The 15274-nt window shown below is 38.4% G+C and overlaps 2 protein-coding genes across 3 annotated transcripts in view; both read left to right on the top strand.

Annotated features, from left to right (window-relative positions):
- LOC110053598 (ferrochelatase, mitochondrial-like) overlaps positions 1–285 on the top strand; it is a 13633-nt gene extending 13348 nt beyond the window's left edge. For both annotated transcript variants that reach the window (XM_020759849.2, XM_089272316.1), the window contains one exon: positions 1–285. This exon is cut by the window's left edge and continues 1146 nt beyond it. The gene's annotated coding sequence lies outside the window, so the exon portion shown is untranslated.
- Positions 286–3857: 3572 nt separating this feature from the next.
- On the top strand, positions 3858–15008 carry LOC110053624 (testis-expressed protein 9-like). The gene is made up of 14 exons (XM_020759879.2): positions 3858–3944; positions 4032–4195; positions 5266–5329; positions 6067–6131; positions 8816–8876; positions 9660–9760; positions 10441–10643; positions 11422–11504; positions 12105–12191; positions 12852–12938; positions 13298–13362; positions 13480–13549; positions 13868–14002; positions 14367–15008. Exons 1-14 carry the CDS (start codon positions 3942–3944, stop codon positions 14439–14441), a joined length of 1263 nt encoding a protein of 420 aa, XP_020615538.2. The 5' UTR covers positions 3858–3941; the 3' UTR covers positions 14442–15008.
- Positions 15009–15274: the final 266 nt, after the last annotated feature.

Here is a 15274-nt window from a genome sequence, read left to right as displayed (position 1 = left end):
AAAAAATAGCGCGATTCAAACAACTCAAGTTTGTGCCAATGTAAGATAACTTTTTTTTCTTGTTATTATTTTATGATTTAATGTTTGGTCGGTAGTTTTCGTATTTTGTACGAAGATATTTGATTCCTGTATATCTGTTTCTGTCAACAAGAAAGCGTTGCTTGTTTGTTTATTTAATTCTTTTTCGTTATTTATGGTCCATGTTCTTTTTCTTTATTTTGCCGCCGGGGCGGCTGCTCTTATGCCAAGCCTAGAACTAAGAAGAATAAATAATTTTCACTATGATGCCCTTCAGAATTTTTTTTTTCTGTTTAAGTTTGTCATTCCCAGGGAGATTCCCCGGGGGGGGGGGGGGTCTGCCATACAAAAAAGACGCAAATTTTGAAAAGAACCTCTAAGAGGTACCAAAATCCTTTTTGGTGGGCGTGGCTTGAATTTTTTCACCCCTAAGAGTTTCCTATTCTAAAACAACACATCACATGACATTGACGTTTTTCGGCTTACCCTTAAAGCTACCGCAAAAGCTGCCGCTGTTGAGCTTTTTAAGCTGAACACCCTAAGAGCTACCAGAACCCCTGAAAGGTACAATGAGCACCCCTTTCCTTTTTATATGGGAGTCCCCCAGGGGGAGATTCCCAATGCTGAAGAATTACTTGCTTGTAACGAATTACTTGCATGAGAATAGCACGGTAGTACAATTGTAGGGGTTCTAGTTTTTAAATGGCGTTATCGTGCATGTCACCGGCAGAGTGGAACAGTAGTATTCAGACAGACAAAGTGAACTGCCCACATTAATCGTTTAAAATAGGTCATTTCCGAGTTGCCTTTTTGAATCTACGGCCCGAGGGCCGTAGATTCTATGTCAGCGAGCGTGCCCGTTAACCAAAAATGTGTAACAAAAGAATATTCGTACTTAATCAAACTTCGGATGTGCGAAGATCGCCTCCCGATTAATGCCCGAATGGCTGACCGTACGATCGAGAGGAACAAAATATGTGAAGATTAGTCACGATTGATTTGTCGGTAGACTTTTCGGTTAGTCCAACCTGTCAATGTTCGTAAGAGGGAGTTGGTTGTCAAAACGGAGAAAAAAAATGCGAATTTACTAGCAGAAGCACAGCGTTACGGAGCATTATCGATAGGGACCTTAAGCAAACCTCGACGGCAACGGCAATGAGAACGTCACCAAACAAGTTTAATGAGCTGAACAATAGCTGTGCACGTGCGTCATAAATATTTGTATATTTCTTTGCCGTCCTCTGCAAAACAACAACGTGAAATGACTAAGTTCTGTGTATTTTGGAAAACGTGAACGAGGGTGGCTAATTTTCCGTAATTTCGTTTGGAATTGAACGCTGGCGTTACGTATTTAGGTTGAGCAAGTTCTGAGACAAGTAGGCCCGCTAAACAGATCTAGACATCTGCGAAATTCGAAGATAAGATATAAATTCACTTTTTACTAGACGTCGTCCTTAGCGTCGCCGTCTTCGTTGCTTAAGCTCCCTAATAAATTGACTACGATCTCTAACCGTTGACCGGGCGTATGACATTGCAGACCCGTTTTACCACGCTCTTCGAAGTGACCCGAACTGGTGAGTAGACAAAGTTTTCGATTTTTTTTATATAACCAGGTACAGCTATCAGCGAATGTGTCAAAACATTGTTCTCGAACGATCTTGCATGATTTTGAGTGGTTTCCGAAAGGTATTGATTGGAAATACGATTGTTACGTGCCTTCAAAGCAGTTATCGAGCAAATTGATGTTTATTTCATGTTTTCATACAACCCGGAACTCAACGTAATGTTTGTTTTATTTTTAATATTTGTTTAAAACATGTTGTTGAAGCTGAAAGCAACGAAGAAAACTACAGCAAAAAATTTTTCCCATATTTATTTAAAGGACATTGCTGAAGCACATTATTTCTGTCATCATTCTCAATATCAATAATTCGGATTACAAGATTCCGGTTCCGGTTCCAGTTCCGGGTTCCGGGTTCCGGGTTCCGGATTCCGGATTCCGGATTCCGGATTCCGGATTCCGGATTCCGGATTCCGGATTCCTTATTCCTTATTTTAGGGTTGCCCCTTCTGATGTTGTTGTGTGACTCTTGAATGATAAACTATTCTTCGTGCGCAGATGCTGAGTGGAAACAATCCCTAACTCCATTTGAAGAAAAAGGATATTCCTGGAGCTAGGTTTGCGGGCAGGAAACCAGCAGCATTAGAAAAAGCTAATCTTTTTTTCTGGTTGTGAGTCGTGACCCTTTTAACCTTCAACGACCCTTTCTTACAGGGTGTGTTGAAAAGAAAGATCCTTTAAGATCCCAAGACCCCCTAAACGCCGTGGGAAGTTCGGCGTTTGACCCAATTAAGTTCGACTGATTTTATTTGGAGCGGCTGAGGCGTTCTTCACGCCTGGCCAGCCTTGAACAACGCCTGAAGACCGACTTTAAGGACGGTGCCTTTTAAATACAAAGTTTTTTGCGCCAGGTTAGGAGCACGCGGAAAAAGTAGATCTTTACTAGGGCTGTTGGAATCCACAGAGAAAAATTGGGGTAGCCACGCATTTTTTAGAGATAATTAGCCTTGAAGTTCAACAAAAATGCTGACATCGGTATTTTTCTGAAAAAAGAAGGAAAGAACATTTCTTCACAGATTATCTTAGAATTCGCCTTTTCATACAGAGAAGCAAACACATTTATCAAGATCTTAAAACTACATGGTAAAGGATAGCATAGAAACCACTTTTGGTTTTAATTTTGATAACAAAATCGTTGCAACAGCGCTTTTTGCGTCTCTGCCAGCCTTCCACTGGTTCAGCCAAAATACAATCTAAATACCTTTTGCTCACAACCAGAAACTAATCACGTGTCGAATAGGCTTGCCACTTCCATTTTATAACATAAAATGTATGGGTAACCACGCGTTTTTCAAAGTTATTGATGTTTTTCAAAAACTTTGACGGTGCCCATCACATTTTTCCTGTCACCTCCCCAGTAAGCAAAACATTCGCTTATCTCGTATCTCACATTTGCGCACGCACTACGCCATCTGCAGGTACGTGTTTACGGTTGGATTTCAGTATAATTTTCGACAGATAGCAGCTAATTTTTCAGCTGGAAGACGTTAACAGTTAGTGGTTAGCGATACGCTGCTTTTCTGGTGTTCCTGGTTAAGTACAGGTTCACTGAGGTTGATTTGGTCACAGTAGAAAAGTTCTTCTTTCATACCACGCCGATCTTGACATGACCCCTGACATGAGTCGAACCAAACGCATAGTTTGACTCTTGTTGATCTTTTTAAACTGGGACCAGCAACTTCACCTCTGTCGTCAAATTTGGCTTGGAGTGCCCTCAGTTGAAATTTTCACCCAAGTTAGATTGCACTTTTCTGATTCCAAGGCCAGTCCAATGTTCTAAGCTACCGCCCATGAAAACTTCTCAACGATGATGCCATTATCATCAAAAGTATTATTACAATTAGTCACCTAGTTCAGATAATGATGAAAAAGTAGTTTCTTAGAAAAAAAAAAAAAAGACAATTCCCATTTCAAGATTAGAATCCTATTTATGACTAAAACAGCTGAAAAACCATACCCTTTGGGGCCGCACATACCTATAATGTAAGGGAGTATTTCCCTCCCCCCGCCCCCCCGGCTGGGGAGGGTGGTCGGTTTCATTCAACATCAATGTTGCCGAAACTGGGGCTAGAGTCAAGAAGACAGAATATAGAATGTCACTACAGGAAAAAGGAAAACCAAAAGAAATAGAGGTAAAATTAATACAAAAAGAGTACACATCAATCGCGGAAGCTACATGTATCTTGCATCTTTTTTAAGCTCTTCCCCTCTCACCTCCCCTTAGTATATAGTTCCAGGCTTGGTTGCAAAGAAAAATAAGTTTGAACGTTTGGGCTGTGATTCATTGCAAGTCAACAACGTTATGGTGAGCTGGGTTTTCTTGATATTTGGGCAAGATCGTTTCTTTCTTGATAGCAAGGCACCTCAATTCTTTTGATGCGATTTGTTGCAGTCTTCGCGTCCAAGTTCGGCCGCTAAACGGCCTTCTTCAGCTGCTACAAATGGTGGTCGAAAATCTGCTGGCACCTTGCACAAATCCACAGCTATGGAAAAGCCGCCCTCCGGAAAAACGAAGAACATCGCCCAAGGTCTTCTAAACAAGGAAGAAGAATACATGTTAGTTACAACAAAATCGTACAACCATTTTTAGGGCTTGGGAAGGCAAAACAGGCAAATGCATGGGCTTCTGTGTTCCCATTTGGCCATTCCATTTTTTTTTGTCGGGACACCAATCCGAGGGGAAGTGGGTGGGTGGGGGGGGGGGGGGGGGTCTTTGAAGGCCGTCTTTGAAGGGGTAATTGTGTGGGCACCCTTAATCTTTAAAAACTCGGTAGGGGGTAGTATGTTGGCACATGGGTGTTCCTTTCTTGGGGGGCAGAAAGTACACTTTTCTGAGGGGGTAAAATGTGAAGCACCTCAATAGGGGGGTTGCAGATGTTAAATGGAATGGCCCATTTTGAAAAGGTGACAGGGTTGCCACAGGTCAGGAAATGGTCAGGGAAAAAAGAAATATTTCTTCAAGGTCAGGGAAAAGTCAAAGAATTTTATTTTGAGTCAGGAAAAATAGACATGTTGAAGAAACGCTAGGGAAAATAAATATAATTTAACACGGCTGTGTTAATACTGTTGAATGCTGGAAGAAACATTTGGAGTCACTGTGATCTCAACAATATTTTTACTTAATGAAAAAGGAAAATTTGTTGAAACCTTGTCAGTCTTGATGAACAAGTGAGAGGATGGCTGTAAGTTGAGGGGTGTCTCAAAAACTAAGATCCAAGACTAAGACCCCCACCAAATCTCCCTAACCCTAACCTAAGACCCCCTCTGAATCTCAAAAACTAAGACCTAAGACCCCTCTGAATCCATCTGAAAATGGGTTTAAATTATCAAAGGAATAATTGTGTTTTGGTGTGCTGCACTCAAAAACTTTAAGGTTCTCTTTCTTGAAACTCCAATGTTGAAAGGAAATGTTCTATGAATTATATCTACTAATTTTCTCTACACTTGTTGAAAACACTTTAAGAACAGGTTAAGTAATGAAAGATGGACGTTTGCATATTAAAATAACGCTTGTGGATTGAAATGAAGTTTGCAGATGATATAACAAACCTGAAGACATTGTGGAGAGCTTATCCAGCTCTCCCTTGATGTCTTGACTTATATTTCTTTCAACTTTGTTTTCCCAGGCGTCTTAATGCAGAGCTGGAGGAAAGAACTGCAAGTCTGATTAAAGAAGCTGAAGAAGTGATGGTACGTTAACTAAATGTTTATGTCAATCTATGACTTGCTGTGCAGTGGGCATGTGCAGTGAAGTCAAAAAAATGTACATACCTGTTACTGAACATGTCACATGCCTTAAAGTCATATTTTGCCACTTTGCTAATACAGTGTACCTATTGAAGATGTATTAATCAGAGAATACATGTACACGGGCACAGGGGTATCGACGAAAGAAAACAAAAGTAAATGTAATTGAAACACTTTTAGAAAATGATGCTTTTGATATTTAACCTCCTATTCTGTTTCATTATTTTGCATCTAGTGTTAATTTTATGATATTCCCTGCCTCCTCAGTTCAATGTTGTGTAGGTACTGGGGTGTGAACAGCGCAGTCTTGGAAATACACATAGGAAAATTGACATTGTTTCATGGGGAAGGGGTGGGGACGCTTCAAAAATAGAATTTACTCTGGAGTGTCTCAATACTTTTGTTGTTCATTGTAGGCCCTACCCTATCTAAGTCCTTTTCAATCCAGACTAAATTCTGTAACGCTATACAGCCACCATGCCTCCCGCATGTGCATGTACAATATATGTATAAGCCATGCAAAAGCCAAAAGTTGGTGGCATTGAAGTCCATTATAACCATGGCAAAATATGTACAAAGAAATAATGAGACTGAATGCACATTTTCTGTCACAGGTGCAATGTAAATCCACAATTCTTGCTACAATCAGTATGTTAATTATACATTTTTTTACATTCCAGCAAGATCAGGAAGAGCTTCTCGCAAGACCTGCAGCATCTGAAGTGGAATTATCACAAGACTTAGAGTAAGTGTTGACACGTAAACCTTTACATTTTTTTCTCGTTATTGTTTTCCTGAAAACAAAAGTATGTAGTGGTCCTGGTCTGTGGTTTTGTAAAGTTTAATGTTTCTCTGAATTATAGACTGCGAGCAGTCTCTTTCTTTTCCTAGTGTGCCAGAAGTTAAGTTTCTAGCATGCATTCCTGAATCGACAAGCGGCGAGTGGCATTATAACTAAGTTCTGCATGCAGAGGATTTCAGGAACAAAACCAACTACTCGTGGTCTATCTGAATTCTTGTGCTTTTGATGCTTATTAATTTTTGTGACTGGGTTATTTGTGAACCTTTCATGTTTAACTTAATTTATTAAACTGACCATAGTAGACTGAAAACATGTAGTTTATGATTCCCAGTGTAAAATGTTAATTGTACGTAGTACACTCTGGCCCTGCAAGTCTTATCATGATATTGCTGTACAAGTGATGCTGTATTGTATCCACTGAACATTTATATTGTATGAGACAAGTGGTAGTGGTATTGATGCTGATTTAATATTACCTGATCTTAGAACTTCTGCAAAATATCTACTTTGTTCAATTTTGGACAATTTGTAATTATGAAAATTAAGACCACTGTTCAACCCTCTCCTCATTTCATAAAAATTTGATGGAAAAATGGCACATTTTGGTTTGAACACAAATTCATCGTTGTTTCAGTGAGAGGGCGAGTTTCATTTCCCTTTGCATTCTGTGCAAGATTATAGTTTTACTGTTATCACTGACAGTAAATAGAGTGTGTGCATTGTCACGCAATAAAAAAATAAAAGCAAGCACCATTCAACGGATAAAGTCAAGAAATCGTGATATTATAGAGGATAAATAAAGAAGACAGTTCTCCAAGTTTAAGGTGTGTGCGTTGTCCCAAAGTTGAGACATTTGTCAAAATGTTCCATGCAAAATTATAGAGCCTAGTATGGAGCCACCATGTTGGAGGACCTCCTTAGTCATCCAATATGGTGGCCAGAAAATAGTTTAAACATCTGGAACCTACTTTGGCTATCTAGACAACCGATTATCTGAACCGAACCAAAAAACATACACACAAGCACTTTTCCTAAATAAATACTCGTACTTTTCTTAATAATTCCTAATCCTAACTCCTAAAATGGCTAAAAATCATGAGATAAGTGTATATTTTTCGACAAACATGATCTTAGCTTCATGTCACGCACCGCCTTAGCTCCAAAATTCAAAATGCGCTGGTTTCCGAATGAAGGATGCTATTGAGTTGGAAAGTTGTAAACAGATATTAATTTAGTACCTCTTATGCCTGATGAGGTTAAAACCTTTAGGGGCTCTTTAGTTTTGGATTTGAGAATTTGATGACATCACGTGAACACACTCTATGTACAGTGTAATTTACTGTTCTCGTGTGTGTGAACATTCTTTGTCACTGTATTGAGGAATGAATTATTACTAATCCAATGAACTAATCAAAACTCGAAGTAAATACATGTAACTTAGGCAAAGAGTGGGAAAACCCGAGCAAGCAAGGCATAAATATTGGTTTTTGTGTTACTTTTAATTAGATGAAAAAGAGGTGCGAGTTTTTGAGCCAATCGCTTGGTGAAGTGATGACAAATGAATCAAGAACTTTTCGACACTCAAGTGAAAACTGCTCTCTAATTTTATATTTTTAAATTAGTAATTAGTCATGGCTTACAAAGCATGAGTTTATATGGACCATGGAGCAACACGTGACCTGAATAGAAAAACTTTTGTTTTCTTAAATTCTTTGAGGGTACATGGCCGTAGCAGTAAATAGTTCAATATAATTTTTGTATAAATTTCAATCATTTAATTTTCAAACAATTAGTTTAATAAATTTAATACTGATAGCCATTTCTCAATTGAAGGCTGTCGTGCAAAAAGGGCGTATGGAGTATTTTGGGTTGATTTTTATTTTTTGTAGGATTGAGCTAATTTTTGGCAGACTGACTTGTTTTGAATTGAAAAGCATTGTTGCATAATTGTTTTTGTTGATTTACGCTTTGTTTTCAAGAAATAACGTATGCAAAAAAACTCAGTTTTCCGAGTGGCATCTTTTGGAGCGAATCCTTCGAAGGTGGATTTTGACGCAGCGCGAACTTAAACGGTTATGTTTAGCAGCTTCGACAGCACAATTTATTTTTAAATAGATGTTTTGATTTTTGAAAGAAGTAGAGAAATAGACCGGAAAAAAATCGACCAACCTTGTATCGAACCGGTGTCACGACTAAACAAACTTGGATGCGAACCGTTCAGCACCTTATCCGCTTGTGCTAACAAAGCAACAGTAAGAGAATTGCGTAATTATATAAATAATAAGACTAGCGGCAAATATCACACTTCGGTGACTTCATCGTTTAGCAAAACAAAGGTTTCTTTTGTTTTTCGCTCAACAAAAAATCTCCAAAAGATACCCTTGGAAAACTGAGTTTTTTGCATATTAAGATATTTCTTGAAAACGAAGCGCAAATCAACAAAAACAATTATGTAATGATGCTTTTCATGTCAAAACAAGTCCGTCTGCCAAAAATTAGCTTTATCCTGCAAAAAATAAATATTGACCCAAATGCTACATACGCCCTTTTAGCACGAAAGCCTTCAATTAGTAATTTTACACACACTGTTGGTTTAATTAACTGTGAGCATGTTTGGCCTTTTTTAGTGATTTACTGCCATCAATGGATATTTCAACTGCCAAGCCATCTTCAGGAACTGCCAAGCAGGTCTTATATAAATTATGTCACTGTTCTTTGAGACGTCATTGAGAATTTATTTCCTTTTAGATTCATGCAGGAAACTACATATATTGTATGTAGAGTGAAAAGAAAACCATTTTTCAGGCTTCGCCTTTGGGAAAGCTGTAGCTAAATGTACGAAGCCCAAAAATCATTTTTCCTAGCTCCAAAACAATCATCTTCTACAGTGCTTCTGTAAATTGGCTAAGGTGCAGTACTTTCTTTGTGCAATGTTTATGACATGGTCGCTAAATCTGAGAGATCTGTCTCTTCATGCTCAATAAAATAGCATGCAGTACACATGTTATAGCTAAGTCAGCATTCAATGTTTTCCCTTGATGTATGAAAAATCCCTCATTCAGTTGAGTTTTTTATTGAAAAGCTCTTCCTGGCTTTTCTTGTCCACAAAGCACTGAATCTGGCAATAGTGGATAAATAGCCATGCCCTGGAGCCACCAATGATAATAGGCCACTTCTGAATTGTCTTTTGCCTCTGTATTAAAACGAGTCTTCAGTGGAAACCATTCATATGGAAATGTGTTCTGCCTACTAGTACATGATCATTTTCATGCAAATCAAACTCGTTTTCATATGAAAGGTTTTGCACGAAGACTCGTTTTGAAACAGAGGCACGGGGTAACTTGCAAATGGCCTATAATACTCCCATTTTGTTTTACTTTTATGGGTTATGGCCCTTGCTGACAGCCCTGTTCATAAAACAAAAGACCTACGCTTAACATATGAACCAATTCTTGGAAATTTATGTTTCAGAGACCTGGAGGAGTTGGTGTGAATGCAGCACACAGTAGACCTCTGAGTGCCTCAGCTAGCAAACAGGGAACAAGACCTGCTTCAAGAACAAAGAAGACAAGGTGGAAACTGCCAACTTGTATTAGTTAGTCTAAGAGTTAAAACGTATGGCTGATTGCAGAAGCATTTCACTTAAAAAGGAGCTGTGTTTTTGAAATGACTAACAAGCAACCCAGATATATACAAAAAGTCATGTATCATTTCTTAGTTCTTTCATTGTGTGACTCCATACCCACCCCAACTAATAAAAGTTATTGTTATTTTGAAAGAAGGTATCAAGCAAAAAAAAAAAAAAGATACCAGATGGTTAGCAATAGGGAGGGGGATGCAAAACAAGAAAATCTTCTGTGGGAGTATCAATGAATATTATATGGATATTTTCTGGAACAATTTAAACTTCTGGTAATAAAAGGTTTCATAAAGCACTTTAGAATGAAAATTAACAATATGAAAAGTGAACGGTGTTTTGATGACTCTTCGTCATCATTATCAAGTTTGAAACACATGATAGAATTGAATAAATATAAATAGTAAAAATGGTGTGAAAATATTTAGGGAATTAAAAGGGTGTCGAAGTATTAAAGTATAAATATTTTCACACCATTTTTACTATTTATATTTATTCAATTCTGTCATGTATTTCGAACTTCATAATGATAACAAGGAGTCTTCAAAACATTGTTCACTTTTCATATCGCTAATTTTCATTCTAAAGAACAATTTAGACTCTGTTTCATTCCAGGCCTAAATCTAAAACAGTGTCAGCCCCAGGAAGTGCAACACATACTCCTGTTCTCACTGATAGTCCCATGGAGATGCTCCATGATAGGATCACTCTGGCAAATACAATCAGCACTCTGGAAGATGATGCCCAGGATGACATTTACACAACAACAACAATTGATGACAATGTTTTACCTGTTGGTGCTGAGGAGATGGGAGCAGGTATGTTAACAATCTATCTTTGGTCACTAACTAGGGTGGAGTCTATGCTTGGAGAATAGTGGCTATTGGTTGTGACAGTTTGTATAGTTTAATTGTCAGGTTTGCACAGAAAAGACAAAGAGTAATTAAAAATATTCTTGTAGTATGGTACCAAACAAGTTGGTTATTAAAAGAGTTGTTGCTTAGCTTTAGGATGAAAAAAAAGAGGTGTTTAGTAACTTAATGCAGCCCTCAACTCAATACTGAGAGGGACCATAGTTAGTAGTACTATCTATTAAAGGAAAAAATTATAGGAGTCGGACAATGCTATTGTTTTGAGGTATAATTATAGCACCAGACCGGATATAAAGAAATCGTAATTGGCTCTTACAGGTACAACATTGTAATTATGAGGTACTGGTGTTGTCTTTGGGTTATTGATCAAGTGGTTCAATATTTGCCAAGTTGTTTTGTTGTGTGTGTTTTTATGGGCTAGCATGCAGTTCCAGTCCATAATCATGTCCAAAACAAACTTGTAAACAAAACAAACAAAGAGAATTAGACCAATATCCAGCCATCTTGAATAACAAGCTTGATGAATAGAGAACAGAGAATGCCAGTTTTGTTTTTTTTTTTCTGCTGGACACAGCAGGCACAATCCCAAGCAGGCAATAAAGCCTTTCTGAATGTACCTGCTTAGCTACAACAAAGGATTTGGTTTATCTTGCCTGATTGCAGAGCTAGCCAATTGCACATATGATATATTCTAAAAATCTCAGAGTCTTTGTTCTGTTTTTAGAGGCTACAATCCGTTTTCTTAAGGCAAAATTGAGGGTTATGCAAGAAGAACTGGATAGAGTTGTAGCAGAATGTAATAAAAAGGTGATAATGATTGTGACTTTCTTTATTTTATGCTTGGGATACATTTTCTGCTCTGTGTAAAACCGTACATTTTTACTTTAAATTTGATTTCTCCGAAAAATAGTGAAATAATATGAGATAAATTGAATAACGGTTAATTCATACAGCATGTTTTCAATAAAATGTAAGTAAAATGTGTTACAAGTTGAAAGCAAAATATTGCACTACTAAAAAAAGAGAACAGTTGTTGACAACAGATTAAGTCAGTGGCAGCAGAGTTTACACTTAATGGTTGCCTTTGATAATGTTATATCAAGACTTCTAGTTTAATATCTCTTCAAAAAATTGAATTAAAGCAATCCGTAAATACTATAGAGTGTTTTCATTCTCATGGCCAGTGCAGATGCAAATTTATTGAAACAAAAGAAAGTTTTTACGTAAGAAAAGAGTTTTTGGTACACTAATATGGCCGGCCTTTCATTGTGTTGGAACACCAATATGGCTACTGTGACGTCATGTGAAAATGTTGTTTTGATTTTAAAACAGTGTTAAATTAAGACTTTTCAAGTCTTCTACAAATTTTAATTTTTGATGGGTTCTATTGATCTATGGCTCTTGCAGGATGAAAAAACAACATCAGTTGAAAAGAAAGTGAAGGAACTGACAGATGAACAGGGCAGGTTACAAAAAACAAATCAGGGACTACAGGTTTTCACTTCATCAAACTTTTAATCTCTACTTGTTGTTTCACATTTGTTTCTCATTTTGAGATTAGCGTAGTTCATACACAACGCTGTAAATCACTATCGTCATCATACTCATTATGACCATCACTGCTATGTCATTGTCAATGTCATCATCTTCATTATCATCATCATCATCATCATCATCACCACCATCACCACCATCATTACCTCGTCTTTTTGTACCACACAGTCTCATACTAGGGCCCAGGCAAGGTGCCAGGTCTTCCTGGCACCTTGGTCTTCTAGCCTGGCCCAAACCCAGGTCTTCTAGCCTGGCCATTTCATGGCTATTGCCACCACCTCACACACCCACTTCTGAGATTTCAGCATGCTTGTAGTTGGTGGCATTCCTGCTCATCTTAAGATGCCTGCTGTCTAATGATTGTAGGGTAACATGTCGTGTAACTAGTTTGACTCGGCATGTTGCTACACAACCTAGCAATGTCAGATGGATGAAACTCTTACCATCATTGGTCGTATGGTTTAGTCGGACTTTCTTTCCTGGACCAATCAAGCTTCTCGTTCTCGTAACCTACCCTATGGAATTTGTCTTCAGAACCTAATAAAATTAACAATTAACTGGCCACTGCTGAGCAATAAAGGGTGGTATTTTTTATTGTAGTCACAGATTGACAAGTACAAGAAGTTGTATGATGAGTGCAAACACAAAAATGATGGATTGGAACAACAGCTGGTCTCTTTGAGAAAGGTAGGAGTAAGTGATTGCTAACCAAGTAACCAAGTCAATCAAGCCAGTGTCCTGTCACAGCTTAGAGTATTGTGACCAAAAAAGATATGCCCTCCTGCACAACTATTTTGTGTTCGTTTGTTGAAGTCCTCTCTATAATTGAACTTGTCATATATTTTGTTTGCAATTTTTAAATGGGAGATTTTGTCACGTACTCTAGGAAATGGTTGAAGCCACTTGCCAGGCCTTTACAAACTGAAAGAAGGCCTTTCTGAATTAGTCAGATGATTAAAAATTATTGATTGTGCATAATAATTTGTAACTGTTTTTTATAGTCACTGTTTTCCTTGATCATATTATTTTAATGTCTCGTATTGTAGGATCTAGACTCAATCCAGAGAGAACAGAAACAAGCTTCTTCAAACAAAAATGTCACTGAAGTCAGGTTAAGTGCATTCACAAAATCTTCTCATTTAGTTTGATTTGGAGTTGGATATCAAATAGAAAAGATCATGCAGTTCCGACGGATTCCCGATAACAGTGAGGTTATATTGTATTACAGGTTAAATCGGGCTCTTGAAGAAGCGGAAAAGTACAAGACCGCTTTACAGAAAGCCAAGAGTCAGTCGAAAGTGAGTCAACTTTAAGAACTTGTGTTGCATTGGGATATCTGTAACATCTGTCTGTCTGCTTGCCTCCCCACCCACCCTCCTTGTGTCTGCCTGCCTGTCTGTCTTGTCTGGCCTGCCTGTCTGTCTGTCTGTCTGTCTGTCTGTCTATCTGTCTGTCTTTCAGCCTGTCTGATTGTCTCTCACTTTACTGTGCAGTCTCTCAGTCCATCTGTGAGTTAGTCTACTAACCAATAATTGTCAGTCTGTCCTTCCCTCACTTTCGGCAAATCACTGGAGCTAAAAAACTGTGAATAACAAGATTGTTTTCCTTAAACGCAGGACTCTGGTGAACAGGATAGAAAACGCATTGACCAACTGTTGGCTGAAAATAAGCGACTGGAGAAACAGAAAAATGAATTGATGGCGGGTTTTAAGAAACAAATGAAGCTCGTCGATGTCCTAAAACGACAAAAAGTAGGTTGAGTCTCTGCTCTTATTTCCTCTTTCTTCAGCATGTGGTCCTTTAGTTTATCAATCACCCTCGCACGCATCCATGACTCTTCTGGCTTTCTACTTATTCAGTTGCTCATGAGAGGTATCTGGTGTGTGGTGCTGCTCACGTTTGAGTCACACGCGCTAGCGGCGAAGAGCAAAGCGATCCCGCGGATCTAACGTGAGCCTGCTCGCGGGCTATGCTGCTGGTAGTAGCTATGCTGCTAGCAGTAGCAACAGTAGCAGTAACAGTAACGCTAGCCGTTGTTGTTGTTGTTGTTGTTGTTGTTGTTGTTGTCGTTGCTCGTGTTTTTGAATAAAGAAAGTTTTGTGTATTCTCTGGCAGATGCATATTGAGGCAGCCAAGCTTCTTCAGTTTTCAGAGGAAGAATTTGTCAAAGCACTAGACTGGGGAAACTAGAGAACCTGTGGAAAGGAAATGAAAGAACGCACGCTTCAAGTACAGGCAGCCCAAACGCACGTCGTGAGAGTTAGCTGCGTAAGACTACGGTTGATCGAGAGTTGAATTTTGCTTTGAACTGAGAAAGTCAATAAAATAACTTTACTTTCCTCACTTCTTGTCGCATGTTGTATTTTGCGGGTTTGTAGTGTTGTTTTAGGCGAGGAAAACCGTCCAAAATACCACTACAAAGCCCGAGGCATGGAATTGCCTTCAGACAATGATAAACGTAGAGTTTCTGTTGATCTCCTCATTTTTAAGCTTAATTTTACGGCACTCTTTATAGGTAACAATTCCGCTACAAACTCTTATAAAAAATATTAAACACGCGTTCAACCGTATTCTTACGTCATTAACTCTGTTGACGTGCGTTTGGGTTGCCTGTGGTGTACCTCGGCAGCCTTAGTGTACAGTGAAAATTTACCTATAAGCTATTTTAAAATGTTCAACTTTGTAAAATCAATTAAGTTATTTTCAAAAATACGCTTCACATCAATAAAATCCATATTAAGAGTTGTTACTTATTAACGTTATGTGTCATTGGTCGTTATTATATGGCTTGTGTTTGCAGCAGATATAACGCGCGCTATGGTTGTCTAATTCTAGGGCATTATTCTCCCGTAATGCCCGCGGACCGATTACGGACCTACGAAAAAAAGAAAAAAAGCCATAATTATAATCGTATCTGTAACAAAAATCTGGATCGTGATTGGTTCTCCGCGCGTCTATTTGACACGTAATCGGCGCGCGATCACGTGGGTGTCCAATTACAGGTATTGAATTTGAACTTTTCG

The sequence above is a fragment of the Orbicella faveolata genome, unplaced genomic scaffold (assembly GCF_042242905.1).
Source record: "Orbicella faveolata isolate gen_17 unplaced genomic scaffold, um_ofav_v1 contig_1, whole genome shotgun sequence".
Classification (NCBI taxonomy): domain Eukaryota; kingdom Metazoa; phylum Cnidaria; class Anthozoa; order Scleractinia; family Merulinidae; genus Orbicella; species Orbicella faveolata.
Note: the sequence above shows the minus strand (reverse complement) of the source record. Positions and strands in the feature narration are given on the sequence as shown.

What these genes read in the sequence shown, in the direction of transcription:
- LOC110053624 (XM_020759879.2), top strand. An exon ending in CTTCAGGAACTGCCAAGCAG is followed by an intron (nt 8,877 to 9,659) that starts GTCTTATATAAA and finishes TTTATGTTTCAG; the next exon opens with AGACCTGGAGGAGTTGGTGT. An exon ending in ATGTCCTAAAACGACAAAAA is followed by an intron (nt 14,003 to 14,366) that starts GTAGGTTGAGTC and finishes ATTCTCTGGCAG; the next exon opens with ATGCATATTGAGGCAGCCAA.